The 16,247-nt window shown below is 43.9% G+C and overlaps 1 protein-coding gene across 1 annotated transcript in view; it reads right to left on the bottom strand.

Annotated features, from left to right (window-relative positions):
- Window positions 1-644: 644 nt before the first annotated feature.
- LOC138666492 (zinc finger protein 300-like) overlaps window positions 645-16,247 on the bottom strand; it is a 74,277-nt gene continuing 58,674 nt past the window's right edge. The window contains exons 11-12 of the mRNA XM_069754709.1: window positions 12,681-12,771; window positions 645-3,177 (exon numbers count right to left, since the gene is read on the bottom strand). Of these exons, the coding sequence (XP_069610810.1) occupies window positions 1,823-3,177; window positions 12,681-12,771 (1,446 nt within the window). The 3' untranslated portion in view covers window positions 645-1,822. The remainder of the gene's footprint in view (window positions 3,178-12,680; window positions 12,772-16,247) is intronic.

Raw genomic sequence — 16,247 nt, 5'->3', positions numbered from 1 at the left:
TTTTCCTTCTGCTCAACTCTCCATTAATATGCTTGGATACAGCACTCTGAACAGTCAGCTTTTTTAGCAATGACCTTTTGTGGCTTAGGGTACCGTCACACAGTGGCACTTTGATCGCTAGGACGGCACGATCCGTGACGTTCCAGCGATATCGTTACGATCTCGCTGTGTCTGACACGCTACTGCGATCAGGGACCCCGCTGAGAATCGTACGTCGTAGCAGATCGTCTGAAACTTTATTTCGTCGCTGGATCTCCCGCTGACATCGCTGAATCGGCGTGTGTGACGCCGATTCAGCGATGTCTTCACTGGTAATCAGGGTAAACATCGGGTTACTAAGCGCAGGGCCGCGCTTAGCAACCCGATGTTTACCCTGGTTACCAGCCTAAACGTTAAAAAAACAAACACTACATACTTACCTTCAGCTGTCTGTCCCCGGCGCTGTGCTTCTCTGCACTCCTCCTGCATCCTGTGTCAGCGCCGGCCAGCCAGAAAGCACAGCGGTGACGTCACCGCTCTGCTTTACGGCTGACCGGCGCTGACAGTGCAGAGGAAAAGCACAGCGCCGGAGGACAGACACGGAGGGTAAGTATGTAATGTTTGTTTTTTTACGTTTACGCTGGTAACCAGGGTAAACATCGGGTTACTAAGCACGGCCCTGCGCTTAGTAACCCGATGTTTACCCTGGTTACCAGGGGACTTCGGGATCGTTGGTCGCTGGAGAGCTGTCTGTGTGACAGCTCTCCAGTGACCAAACAGCGACGCTGCAGTGATCGACATCGTTGTTGTATTGCTGCAGCGTCGTTTCAGTGTGACGGTACCCTTACCCTCCTTCTGGAGTGTGTCAATGACTGCCTTCTAGATATCTGTCCAGTCAGCAGTCTTCATCATGATTGTGGAGTCTACTGAAACAGACTAAAGGTACCTTCACACTAAACAATTTCCAACGAGAACGACAACGATCCGTGACGTTGCAGCGTCCTGGATAGCGATCTCGTTGTGTTTGACACGTAGCAGCGATCTGGATCCCGCTGTGATATCGCTGGTCGGAACTAGAAGTCCATAACTTTATTTGGTCGTCAGGTCGGCGTGTATCGTCGTGTTTGACAGCAAAAGCAACGATGCCAGCAATGTTTTACATGGAGCTAACGACCAGCTACAATGATAATTGAGTCGCCGTTACGTCACAGGATCGCTCCTGCATCGTTCTGGAGCTCCTGTGTTTGACGTCTCCTAGCGACCTAAACAGCGACGCTGCAGCGATCAGCTCGTTGTCTATATCGCTGCAGCGTCGCTTAATGCGACTGTACCTTAAGTGACCTTTTTTAAATGCTTAGGAAGCCAATGCAGGTGTTTTATTCTAATTTACTGACATAATGACTTTTGGGTTTTCATTGGCTGTAGACATAGTCATCAACACTAATAAACACTTGAGATAGATCACTCTGTAATGGCTATGTATAATAAGAGTTTAACTTTTTGCATTGAATAACTGAAATAAATTAACTTTTTGATGATATTCTAATTTAGTAAGAAACACTTGTATGTGACTATGTAAAAACAATTAAGAACATTAAAAAAAGCTTCTCCCCTGTGTGAATTCTTTGGTGGCTAGAAAGAGATTGTTTCTTCACAAAACATTTTTCCACATTATCAACATGAAAATGGCTTCCTTCCTGTGTGGCTTTTCTGGTGGCTTTCAAGATTCGCTTTGTGGTTAAAACATTTCCCACATTCTGAACAAGAAAAAAGGCTTCTCCCCTGTGTGAGATCTATGATGTCTGACAAGACCTGATTTATCTAGAAAACATTTCCCACATTCTCAACAGGAAAAAGGCTTCTCTCCTGTGTGAGTTCTTTGGTGGGTAACAAGATGCGCTTTCCTGTTAAAACATTTCCCACATTCTGAACATGAATAAGGCTTCTCTCCTGTGTGGGTTTTCTGGTGGCTAACAAGATGTGCTTTGCGGTTAAAACATTTCCCACATTCTGAACAGGAAAAAGGCTTCTCCCTTGTGTGGGTTTTCTGGTGGCTAACAAGATGAACTTTTTGGTTAAAACATTTCCCACATTCTGAACAGGAAAAAGGCTTCTCCCCTGTGTGAGTTCTTTGGTGGGTAACAAGATGCGCTTTGTTGTTAAAACATTTCCCACATTCTGAACAGGAAAAAAGCATCTCTCCTGTGTGAGTTCTTTGGTGGGTAATGAGATTTGCTTTGTGGTTAAAACATTTCCCACATTCTGAACAGGAAAAAGGCATCTCCCCTGTGTGAGATCTATGATGTCTGATAAGAACTTTTTTATCTGTAAAACATTTCCCACATTCTGAACAGGAAAAAGGCTTCTCCCCTGTGTGAGATCTATGATGTCTGATAAGAACTTTTGTATTTGTAAAACATTTCCCACATTCTGAACAGGAAAAAGGCTTCTCCCCTGTGTGAGATCTATGATGTATGACAAGACTTGATTTATGTAGAAAACATTTCCCACATTCTGAACAGGAAAAAGGCTTCTCCCCTGTGTGGGTTTTCTGGTGGCTAACAAGACTCCCTTTCTGGTTAAAACATTTCCCACATTCTGAGCATGAAAAAGGCTTCTCCCCTGTGTGAGATCTATTATGTCCGACAAGAGAGGATTTATCTAGAAAACATTTTCCACATTCTGAACAGGAAAAAGGCTTCTCTCCTGTGTGAATTCTTTGGTGGGTAACAAGATGCGCTTTCCGAATAAAACATTTTCCACATTCTGAACATGAAAAAGGCTTCTCCCCTGTGTGAATTCTCTGGTGACTGACAAAATTTGATTTCTGGTTAAAACATCTCCCACACTTGGAACAACAAAATCTATTGTCTGCTTTGTGAAGGTTTTGTTGTTTAAGAAAGGACTTTTCTAAGGGTAAACTATTTCCATACTCTGAAAATGAAAATGTCTTCATTGCTTTAGGTGCAGTTCGTTTTTGTATGGTTATTTTGTGACTTTTATTTTCCTTAGTAGTCGGTAATGAATCAGAAGACAGGACTTGTTTCAAAGGATCGGATGATTGATCTTTGCTGTGAAGGGATGATGGTATATTTGGAGTAATGGCATTCACTTCAATTGTATCCTGTGGGATCTCAAGATCATCTGATTTAAACATTGAAGATGTCAGCTGTCCTGCTGATCTCCTGGTATGGTCATCTGCCAAGAATAAAACTAAGTATTATTGTAGAATAAAATATCCTTGAATTCTATATTTAACATTTCTGCTTAAACGGTCTCTAAAATGGAAAGCAAAATTATTGAATTATTCACCAAGACAATGACAGTTTACAGTTTACTAGTCTGCGCTCAAACCACATTTAGCATCCATGCTTTTGGCATTACTATAGTGAGAAGAAACCACTTATTTTACGGCATGTGTATCTCCTGGATCACAATCTGGGCACTATGTGTTGAGTAATAAATTGGGATATTTGCAGTTTTCACTCTCCAAAATACATTGCGCGTGCTAATATCTGGAAACTACCAGTGGAGTCAAAATAGTCACTATTCCTATAGATTAATTCATTGAGGGTTATAATTTACAAAATGGAGTCACTTTAAGGCTTCCGTCACACTAGCAGTATTTGGTCAGTGTTTTACATCAGTATTTGTAGGTCAAAACCAGGAGTGGGTGATAAATGCAGAAGTGGTGCATATGTTTCTATTATACTTTTGCTTTATTTATTCCACTCCTGATTTTGGCTTACAAATACTGATGTAAAATTGTGACCAAATACTGCAGAGCAGTGAAAATAAAAAAAATGTTTTTCCCAGTTTTGTATTTTCCCAAGGGTAACAGGAGAAATTGGACCCCTTAAGTTGTTGTACAATTTGTCCTGAGTACGTTGATACCCCATATGTGGGGGAAACCACCGTTGGGGCGCATGGCAGAGCTCGGAAGGGAAGGAGCGCCGTTTGGAATGTAGATTTAGATTGGAATGGTCTGCAGGCATCACGTTGCATTTGCAGAGCCCTGATGTACCTAAACAGTAGAAACCCCCCAGGTGACCCCATATTGGAAACTAGACCCCCCAAGGAACTTATCTAGGTGTGTTGTGAGAACTTTGAACCCCCAAGTATTTCACTAGTTTATAACGCAGAGCCGTGAAAATAATAAATCTATTTTTTTCCCACAAAAATGATTTTTTAGCCCCCATATTTTTTCCCAAGGGTAACAAGAGAAATTGGACCCTAACAGTTGTTGTCCAATTTGTCCTGAGTATGCTGATACCTCATGGGTAAACCCCTGTTTGGGCGCACGTGAGAGCTCGGAAGGGAAGGAGCACTGTTTTACTTTTTCAATGCAGAATTGGCTGGAATTGAGATCGGACGCCATGTCGCCATGTCTAACTAACCAAAACACACCCCTAACCCTAATCCCAACCCTAACCATAACCCTAACCACACCCCTAACCCAAACATACCCCTAACCCCAATCCCAACCCTAACCACACCCCTAACCCGAACACGCCCCTAACCCTAATCCCAACCCTAACCACACCCCTAACCCCAACATACCCCTAATCCCAACCATAACCCTAACCACAGCCCTAACCCTGACACATCCCTAACCCTAAACCCAACCCTAGTCCCAACCCGTAAATGTAATCCAAACCCAAACCCTAAGTTTAGACCCAACCCTAACCTAAGTTTAGCTCCAACCCTAACCCTAGCTTTAGCCCCAACCCTAACTGTAGCCCCAACCTTAACTGTAGCCCCAACCCTAACGGGAAAATAGAAATAAATACATTTTTTTATTTTATTATGTTTCCCTAACTAAGGCAGTGATAAAAGGGGTGTGATTTACTATTTATAGCAGGTTTTTATGTTTGGCAGCTGTCACACACTAAAAGACGCTTTTTATTAAAAAAAAATTGTTTTTGCGTCTCCACATTTTGAGAGCTATAATTTTTCCATATTTTGGTCCACAGAGTCATGTGAGGTCTTGTTTCTTGCTGGACGAGTTGACGTCTTTATTGGTAACATTTTCGGGGATGAGAAATTTTTTCATCGCTTTTTAGTCCGATTTTTGTGAGGTAGAATGAACAAAAACCAGCAATTCATGAATTTCTTTGGTGGGGGGCGTTTATACTGTTCCACATTTGCTAAAATTGATAAGGCAGTTTTATTTTTCGGGTCAGTGCGATTACAGCGATACCTCATTTATATCTTTTTTATGTTTTAGCGCTTTTACATGATAAAAACTATTTTATATAAAAAATAATTATTTTAGCATCGCTTTATCCTGAGGACTATGACTTTTTTATTTTTTGCTGATGATGCTGTATGGCGGCTCGTTTTTTGCAGGACAAGATGACGTTTTCAACAGTACCATGGGTATTTGTATCTGTCTTTTTGATCGCATGTTATTCCACTTTTTGTTTGGCAGTATAATAATAAAGCGTTGTTTTTTACCTTGTTTTTTTTTCTTACGGTGTTCACTGAAGGGGCTAACTAGTGGGACAGTTTTATAGGTGGGGTCGTTACGGACGCGGTGATACTAAATATGTGTACTTTTATTGTTTGCTTTTTTTATTTACGGTACCTAAAGAAATATATTAATTGGAACAATATATATATATATATATATATATATATATATATTTATATTTATTTATTTTTCTTTATTTAGGAATGTTTTTTTTTTTTAACACATGTTAATATTTTTTTAAAACTTTTTTACTTTGTCCCAGGGGGGACATCACTATATATTATCAGATCGCTGATCTGACACTTTGCAGTGCACTGTGTCAAATCAGCAATCTGACGGGCTGTGCAGGAGGCTTGCCGCCACCTGCTCTCAGCAGGTGCTCGCAAGCCACCTCCCTGCAGGACCTGGAAAGACCACCGTGGCCATCTTGGATCCAGGGCCTGCAGGGAGGAGACGCTCGGAACAATGCGATCACATCACGTTGTTCCGAGGGTGTCAAGGAAGCACACAGGGAGCCCCCTCCCTGCGCGATACTTTCCTATGCCCCCGGAACGCTGCGATCATGTTTGATCGCAGTGTGCTGGGGGTTAAAGTGCCTAGAGCGGTCCGTGACCACTCCTGGCACATAGTGCCGGATATCAGCTGTAATAATCAGCTGTCACCTGGCGGCGATCGGCCGCGCTCCACCCTTGAGCGCGGCCAATCGCCTATGAAGTACTATCCCATCCCTGGGAATTAAGTCCCAGGTCACCTCGATGGGATAGTACGTCTAATGGCAGAAAGGGCTTAATGAGAAAAAAATTAACGTTTTTGAATTTACCAAATGGCTGCAATGAAACAAAGAGTGAAAAATTTAAAGGGGTCTGAATACTTTCCGTACCCACTGTATATTACAGCCATCAGCCGCGCACAACTTAAGAGATATATCATGGCACAGGTGTACTGTTTATTATGTAATTTATCACAATACTGTTTGACTTTAGTCGCTTTTAACCCCTTCCCAACCTTTGACGCAGCGTATGCGTCATGAAAACCTGTGCCATTCCGACCTGTGACGCAGCATATGCGTCATGGCCGGATTGGGCTCCTACAGGCCGGGTGAAAGGGTTAACTGTAATTTCACCCGGCCTGCAGGGACAGGAGGAGTTGTACTTTAGCCCAGGGTGGGTGGCTTCACCCCCCTCCCCCCCCCCCCTGTGGCTACGATCGCTCTGATTTGCTGTTGAAAGTGATGTTTCACTTTCACTTTCAATCAGAGCGATAGTAATATTTCACCAATAAAAATTGGTGAATTAATACAATCCAGCCATGGCCAATGCTGCAATAGCATCAGCCATGGCTGGAGATCGCGATGTGCCCCCCCCCCCCCCCACCGCCACCGATCACCTCCCCTCCGTCCTGTCATTTCCTGTCCTCCGCTCCCCTCCGTCCTCCTGTCCGCTCCCCCCCCCCCCCGCTGTCTGATCCCCCCATCATACTTACCGACCTCCCGTGTGCCTCCCGGTGTCCATCCGGCTGCTGCATGGGCGCCGCCATCTTGGAAAATGGCGGGCGCATGCGCAGTGCGCCCGAGGAATCTGCCGGCCGGCAGATTCGTTACAATTACATTTTGATCGCTGTAATAGGTTCTATCACAGCGATCAATCTAAAAAAATAATGAACCCCGCCTTTATCACCCCCATAGGTAGGGACAAAAATAAAATAAAGAATTTTTTTTTTCTTTGCCCGTTAGGGTTAGTTCACACTGCGTCTAAGCAGTCCGCTAGACGGACTACGTTACACCACGGCATAAACGCGGTGTAACGTAGTCCGTTATGGCCGCCATTAACAGCAATGTCGGACGCATCACTAGCGCACGCCCACAATGGGCGTACGCTAGGGATGTGCCGTCATTGAGTGACGGACCCGGAGACACGGGCTGCAGCGTTTCCGGGTCCGTCACTGCTAGCGCAGATAGAGCTGGCAGATGCTCTATCTGCACTAGCGCGATGCAAACGTCGGCACTTGCGCTAGCAGCAGCCCATTAGCGTATGTGCTGAACGGGCTGCTGCTAGCGCAATGTGAACCTGGCCTTAGGGTTAGGGTTTGGGTTACGGCTAGAACTAGGGTTAGGGTTAGAATTAGGCTTTGTGCACACGGTGCGGATTTGGCTGCGGATCTGCAGCAGATTTGGCTGCGGATCCGCAGCGGATTAGCCACTGCGGATTCGTAGCAGTTTTCCATCAGCTTTACAGTACCATGTAAACCTATGGAAAACCAAATCCGCTGTGCCCATGGTGCGGAAAATACCACGCGGAAACGCTGTGTTGTATTTTCCGCAGCATGTCAATTCTTTGTGCGGATTCCGCAGCGTTTTACACCTGTTCCTCAACAGGAATCCACAGGTGAAATCCGTACAAAAAACACTGGAAATCCCCGGTAAATCCGCAGGTAAAATGCAGTGCCTCTTACCTGCGGATTTTTAAAAAATGGTGTGGAAAAATTTCACACGAATCCGCAACGTGGGAACATAGCCTTAGGGTTAGGGTTGGAATTAGGGCTAGGGTTGGAAATAGGGTTAAGATTAGGCTGTGGTTAGGGTTATGGTCAGGGGTGTGTTGGGGTTAGGGTTGGGATTAGGGTTAGGGGTGTGTTGGGGTTAGGGTTGTGGTTAGGGGTGTGTTGGGGTTAGGGTTGTGATTAGGGTTATGGCTAGAGTTGGGATTAGGGTTAGGAGTGTGTTGGGGTTAGTGTTGGAGTTAGAATTGAGGGGTTTCCACTGTTTAGGCACATCAGGGGTCTCCAAACGCAACATGGCGCCACCATTGATTCCAGTCAATCTTGCATTCAAAAAGTCAAATGGTGCTCCCTCCCTTCCGAGCCCCGACGTGCACCCAAACAGTGGTTTACCCCCACATATGGGGTACCAGCATACTCAGGACAAACTGGGAAACAATTATTGGGGTCCAATTTCTCCTGTTACCCTTGTGAAAATAAAAAAATTGCTTGCTAAAACATAATTTTTGAGGAAAGAAAAATGATTTTTTATTTTCACGGCTCTGCGTTGTAAACTTCTGTGAAGCACTTTGAACCCCCAAGTGCTCACCACATAACTAGATAAGTTCCCTGGGGGGTCTAGTTTCCAAAGAGGGGTCACTTGTGGGGGGTTTCTACTGTTTAGGCACATCAGGGGCTCTGCAAACGCAACGTGACGCCCGCAAACCATTCCATCAAAGTCTGCATTTCAAAAGTCACTACTTCCCTTCCAAGCCCCGACGTGTGCCCAAACAGTGGTTCCCCCCCCACATATGGGGTATCAGCGTACTCAGGACAAACTGGACAACAACTTTTTGGGTCCAATTTCTCCTGTTACTCTTGTGAAAATAAAAAATTGTGGGCTAAAAAATAATTTTTGAGGAAAGAAAAATGATTTTTTATTTTCACGGCTCTGCGTTATAAACTTCTGTGAAGCACTTGAGGGTTTAAAGGGGTCACCACACATCTAGATTAGTTCCTTGGGAGGTCTAGTTTCCAAAATGGGGTCACATGTGGGGAAGCTTCAATGTTTAGGCACACAGGGGCTCTCCAAACGCGACATGGTGTCAGCAAACGATTGGAGCTAATTTTTCATTCAAAAAGTCAAATGGCGCTCCTTCCCTTCTGAGCCCTGCCGTGTGCCCAAACAGTGGTTTACCCCCACATGTGAGGTATCAGTGTACTCAGGAGAAATTGCCCACTACATTTTAGGATCCATTTTATCCTGTTGCCCATGTGGAAATGAACAAATTGAGGCTAAAAGAAATTTTTTGTGAAAAAAAGTACTTTTTCATTTTTACGGATCAATTTGTGAAGCACCTGGGGGTTCAAAGTGCTCACTATGCATCTAGATAAGTTCCTTGGGCGGTCTAGTTTCCAAAATGGGGTCACATGTGGGGAAGCTCCAATGTTTAGGCACACAGGGGCTCTCCAAACGCGACATGGTGTCCGCTAATGATTGGAGCTAATTTTTCATTCAAAAGTCAAATGGCGCTCCTTCCCTTCCGAGCCTTGCCGTGTGCACAAACAGTGGTTTGTGACCACATATGAGGTATCGGTGTACTCAGGAGAAATTGCCCAACACATTTAACGATCCATTTTATCCTGTTACCCATGTGAAAATGAAAAAATTGAGGCTAAAAGAAATTAATTTGTGAAAAAAAGTACTTTTTCATTTTTACGGATCAATTTGTGAAGCACCTGGGGGTTCAACGTGCTCACTATGCATCTAGATAGGCTCCTTGGGGGGTCTAGTTTCCAAAATGGGGTCACTTGTGGGGGAGCTCCAATGTTTAGGCACACAGGGGCTCTCCAAACTCCACATGGTGTCCGCTAAAGATTGGAGCCAATTTTTAATTGAAAAAGTCAAATGGCGCTCCTTCCCTTCCGAGCCCTGTCGTGCGCCCAAACAGTGGTTCCCCTGCACATATGGGGTATCGGTGTACTCAGGACAAATTTTACAATAACTTTTGGTGTCCAGTTTCTCTTTTTACCCTTGGGAAAATAAAAAAATTGTTGCTAAAACATAATTTTTGTGACTAAAAAGTTAAATGTTCATTTTTTCCTTCCATGTTGCTTCTGCTGCTGTGAAGCACCTGAAGGGTTAATAAACTTCTTGAATGTGGTTTTGAGTACCTTGAGGGGTGCAGTTTTTAGAATGGTGTCAATTTTGGGTATTTTCAGCTATATAGACCCCTCAAACTGACTTCAAATGTGAGGTGGTCCCTAAAAAAAATGGTTTTGTAAATTTTGCTGTAAAAATGAGAAATCGCTGGTCAAATTTTAACCCTTATAACTTCCTAGCAAAAAAGAATTTTGGTTCCAAAATTGTGCTGATGTAAAGTAGACATGTGGGTAATGTTATTTATTAACTATTTTGTGTCACATAACTCTCTCGTTTAAAAGAATAAAAATTAAAAATTTGAAAATTGCAAAATTTTCAAAATTTTAGCCAAATTTCCATTTTCTTCACAAATAAACGCAAAAATTATCGACCTAAATTTACCACTAGCATGAAGCCCAATATGTCACGAAAAAACAGTCTCAGAACCGCTAGGATTCGTTGAAGCGTTCCTGAGTTATTACCTCATAAAGGGACACTGGTCAGAATTACAAAAAACGGCCAGGTCTTTAAGGTCAAAATAGGCTGGGTCATGAAGGGGTTAAAAGAAACTGAAAAGTCATGATAAAATGAAACTCTGTTGTTATTGTACAGAAATTCACACTTGGCCCTCACTGCACATTTAATGTTGTCGATCATAAAAGGGAAGTTTGGCCTGAAAGACTGGACCTGGTCTTGTAGGGACCATATGATCACATTCAGCAGCACAGAAGGGGGAGAAGGTAGATTCATCCAATATCAGGGATCTAAAAATGACCCAAGCGATCCATAATAGGATGAACAGCCAGAGACATAATATTAGGAAAGGTGTAATCTGCAGTCTGTTTAGGCATTTCGTGTTAGAATATAAACGAGATCCCACCAGTTTAAGAATTAAATATATTAGAACAAATATCAGAACATGTGTCTAATAGGTTCCAAAGACTTGTAAATAGGGAATCCTATTGGATTTTTAAACTATCCACACTTAAACCGGGGGATTTTCCATGTACATATATTTTTCTTTATATGTATTTTATTGTGTATCTAATGTGCATTTTTCATATACCGTATATACTCGAGTATAAGCCGATCCGAGTATAAGCCGACCCCCCTAATTTTGCCACAAAAAACTGGGAAAACTTATTGACTCGAGTATAAGCCTAGGGTGGGAATGCAGCATTTACCGGTGAATTTCAAAAATAAAAATAGATCATTATTTCCCGATAGCTGTGCCATATAGTGCTCTGCACCGTTCATTATTTCCCCATAGCTCTGCCATATAGTGCTCTGCATCGTTCATATTTCCCCATAGCTCTGCCATATAGTGCTCTGCACCGTTCATATTTCCCCATATCTGTGCCCCATATAGTGCTCTGCACCGTTCATACTGCCCCATAGCTGCCATATAGTGCTCTGCACCGTTCATATTTCCCCATATCTGTGCCCCATATAGTGCTCTGCACCGTTCATACTGCCCCATAGCTGTGCCATATAGTGCTCTGCACCGTTCATATTTCCCCATATCTGTGCCCCATATAGTGCTCTGCACCGTTCATATTTCCCCATAGATGCTCCACATAAATCTGTGCCGCTGCTGCTGCTGCAATAAAAAAAAAAAAAGCCATACTCAACTCTCTTGCTTGCAGCTCCCGGCGTCCGGTCCCGGCGTCTCTTCGCTCTGACTGATCAGGCAGAGGGCGCCGCGCACACTATATGCGTCATCGCGCCCTCTGACCTGCACAGGTGGGAGGTGGAGCCGCCTATTCATTTCTCTAATGAGCGGTCCCACGTGACCGCTGAAGAGGGGAAGAGCTGCAGCACAGAAGACCGTGGGACGGCAGGGGGAGCGTCAGGATCGCTGGAAGCAGGTAAGTATTCCTCAGCGCCCTCACCCGCCGACCCTGCCACCCACCTTGACTCGAGTATAAGCCGAGAGGGGCACTTTCAGCCCAAAAATTTGGGCTGAAAATCTCGGCTTATACTCGAGTTTATACGGTACTTGTATTGTTTTGTATACGAAGAAAGGTTTCTATACAAGAAACTGCACCATAGGCGCAGTTTAATTAATGAATCAAGCAATTGGATCAGTGACGCCGTTCTGGAGGATATAAAACATCGACAATGTATCATTAGTATATGCCTGAGGAAGGAGCTGGTTCACATCGGAAATGAGTAGATTAAAATGAAAAGTTTGGGGGTTTTTTTACGTTCATTTGTTTTGATTGCCAACTGTATGGCTCAGCACTTGGCAGCGCTTTTCAAAGCCCTGATTTTTTTCCTTCTTCCCATATCAGGGATTTTGGAAGCCAAGAGCATCATTACCCTCCGTTTTCTCTAAAAGGCTCATCATAATATTTTTCTAACTTATCAGCACATTCTATGTACACTGTCATTTGGCTTGGTAGTTTACAGATCTGGAGAGGTAACGGTCACCGTCTCCTAATCTCAGGGGGTAGATGGATCCTCAAGGTTGTAAGTTCTATAGAAAAGGGCTTTCAATGCCCAAAGCCATTTGAACAGTTGTGGGAGGAGGAGAATGTTGTGGTCTAGAGGCAAAATGGTCATCACGTGATTACTGTGACTTCTCTGTATTTAGTGGTTACTACTCACCTGGGTAGTCATATGTAGGAATCTCCTCTTTACACCGCTCATCACCCCTCACATATGTCTCTGTAGTTGTAATATGGGTCAGATCTTCACCCTGAAACAAATATTGTAAAAGTAACAGACAGATGGAGAAGTCACATCTGTGATCAGCTCTAATCCTGCCATCTCCACCATTCTCATTATACAAGTATAAAACATATAATACTGGTGGATAAAACAACACTGAGCACAAGGTGATAGAGGGGAGATATGTGTCACTGCGCTTAACGGCGTCAGTGATGTGAAACCAGAGCATTTTTTCTCTATACTACGTGTTGTGAGGGTTAAGTTGCATAAACAGGGCTGGTTTTATGTGGACCTTCACAGAGTGGGTGGGAGAAGGTCCACTTTATCTCCCCTGGTAGACCTGCCAGGACCTGCATGAGGTCATGATCATGTGATCAATCACATGATGGGGAAGTTACAGGCTTGGGTTGAAATAATCGAGCTCTACAGGCAGTCTGGGTTCAGCTAGCCTGGAGAGAGGAACCTCCAGAGGCTTTGTGGCTCGTCGAGTACAGACTGAACCTGTCCTGCTCCAGTGCGGGGTGACACTTGCAACATACGGACTGTGCTGCAGCATATTGTTTTCTTTTGTTGTTTTGTTCCTGTTTTAGCCAAAAAGGCTGAGTTTGTTTTCCCCACAAGTTGGTTTATGCTGCCTTACATTAAAGAGACGGTGTTCCCCTTTTTCCTACCTCTGTGTGTCGCTACGTGAGTTAACTGCCACAACATCATAAAGCCTCTTTCACACATCCGTGTCTCCAGTATGTGAGGTGATAGTTTTCACATGTACACACGTAGACTCATTAAAATGAATGGGTCTGTGCCCATGTCAGTGTGTTTCCAAGGACCGCATGTCCGTGTGACCCACACATAGACATGTCCGTTTTTTTTCAGCATGGACGTCAAAATTAAAAACGTACTGCACACGTGCACATGGAGAACACACATTGATGTCCTCTGTGTGACACGCATCAGCACCGGGGAAGAAGCACTACAGTAACCGCTGTTCCCTTTCAGCAGGTGCTGAAGATGGCTCTCATCATTCTCCCCTGCTCTGCTGGCGGTCGACGCGAGCAGAGGAGAATGATGAGAGTTATATTAAAGTCCAAACGATGACAGCAGGTGGGGCTTTGGGGACTATTATTCCCATCATCTGACACCTGCTGCCGCTAATAACAGTGACAGCAGGAGCGGATGATCAGGGTATTCCTCACCTGCCACCTGCATTATATTGAAATAAATGAATGAAAAACCCGATGTGGGTTCCTCCCCTATTTTCTTGAACCAACCAGGAAAAACTCACAGCTGGGGGCTGCAACCCTCAGCTTCAGCAAGGTTGGTTATCAAGAATAGAGGGGTACCCACGCTATTTTTTAATTATTTAAATAAATAATTTAAAAAAATGGCGTGGGGTCTCCTACATTTTTAACCCCTTCATGACCTTGGGATTTTTCATTTTTCCGTGTTCGTTTTTCACTCCCCTCCTTCCCAGAGCCATAAAAAAAGTGCAATCCCACACTTGTTTTTTGTTTGGCTTTTTTGCTAGGTTCACTAAATGCTAAAACTGACTTGACATTATGATTCTCCAGGTCAGTACGAGTTCATAGACACCTAACATGACTAGGTTATTTTTTATCTAAGTGGTGAAAAAAAATTCCAAACTTTGCTAAAAAAAAAAAAAAAAAAAAATTGCGCCATATTCCGATACTCGTAGCGTCTCCATTTTTCGTGATCTGGGGTCGGTTGAGGGCTTATTTTTTGCGTGCCGAGATGACGTTTTTAATGATAGCATTTTGGTGCAGATACGTTCTTTTGATCGCCCGTTATTGCATTTTAATGCAATGTCGCGGCGACCTAAAAAACGTAATTCTGGCGTTTCGATTTTTTTACTCGCTACGCCATTTAGCGATCAGGTTAATGCTTTTTTTTAATTGATAGATCGGGCGATTCTGAGCGCGGCGATACCAAATATGTGTAGATTTGATTTTTTTTAATTGATTTATTTTGATTGGGGCGAAAGGGGGGTGATTTAAACTTTTATATTTTTTTTATTTTTTTCACATTTTTTTTAACTTTTTTTTTTTACTTTTGCCATGCTTCAATAGCCTCCATGGGAGGCTAGAAGCAGGCACAACGCGATCGGCTCTGCTACATAGCAGCGATCTGTTGATCGCTGCTATGTAGCAGAAATGGAGGTGTGCTGTGAGCGCCGACCACAGGGTGGCGCTCACAGCCACCGGTCATCAGTAACCATAGAGGTCTCAAGGACCTCTATGGTTACAATGGAGACGCATCGCCGACCCCCGATCATGTGACGGGGGTCGGCGATGACGTCATTTCCGGCCGCCCGGCCGGATGCGGTAGTTAAATGCCGCTGTCTGCGTTTGACAGCGGCATTTAACTAGTTAATAGGTGCGGGCAGATCGCGATTCTGCCCGCACCTATTGCGGGCACATGTGAGCTGTTCAAAACAGCTGACATGTCCCGGCTTTGATGCGGGCTCACCGCGGAGCCCTGCATCAAAGCAGGGGATCTGACCTCGGACGTACTATCCCGTCCGAGGTCAGATAGGGGTTAACAACCAGCCTTGCTAAAGCTCACAGCTGGGGGCTGGTATTCTCAGGCTGGTAAGGGGCCATGGATATTGACCCCCCAGCCTAAAAACAGCAGCCTGCAGCTGCCCAGATAAGGCACATCTATTAGATGCCTACATTCTGGTGCTTTGCCCGACTCTTCCCACTTGCCCTGTAGCAGTGGCAAGAGGGGTTAATATTTGTGGGGTTGATTTCATCTTTGTACTGTCAGGTGACATCATGCCCACAGCTTAGTAATGGAGAGGTGTCTATAAGATATCTCTCCATTGCTAATCCTATAGTTATATGGTAAATAAAGACACAGCCAGAATAAAGTCACAGACTCCTTTAATATTATCAATGAAACCATACTTATGACCTCGACTAATTCCACCGAAGCCCTCGATCTAATGTAATATAAATAAAATAATAAAACAACAATATACCATACCTGTCTGTCATTCTGTCCCACGCCGTAATCCATGTCTGGGGGATAATTAGTTTTCAACCTGGACGGTGCCAAGATGCGACCATCCAGGCTGAGAACCACTGGTGAATGAGCTGATGAGAGCGCAGCATCATTTACCAGCGGTGACATCATCGAGGCCGGGCTGAACTGCGGTGACCTCAGGACGTGGGAAAATGCCAGTGATGATTTCACCGCTAATCACTGAGGATGTGCTCGCAGCAGCTCATCCACCAGTGGTTTTCATCTTGGCACCGTCCAGGTTGAAAACTATTTAGACCCCAGACATGGATGACAGCGTGGGACAGAACGATGGACAGCTATGGTATATTGTTGTTTTTCTTTATTTTACTTTTATTACAGATCAAGGGCTTCGGTGGAATTGGACAATGCAGGAAGTATGGTTTAATTGAGATTAATAATGGCATCTGTGTCATTTTGTCAATTAAAGGACTTTATTCTGGCTGTATCTTTATTTACATACTG

The sequence above is a fragment of the Ranitomeya imitator genome, chromosome 2, assembly GCF_032444005.1.
Source record: "Ranitomeya imitator isolate aRanImi1 chromosome 2, aRanImi1.pri, whole genome shotgun sequence".
Classification (NCBI taxonomy): Eukaryota; Metazoa; Chordata; class Amphibia; order Anura; family Dendrobatidae; genus Ranitomeya; species Ranitomeya imitator.
The sequence above is the reverse complement of the archived record's forward strand: the minus strand, read 5'-3'. Positions and strand labels throughout refer to the sequence as shown.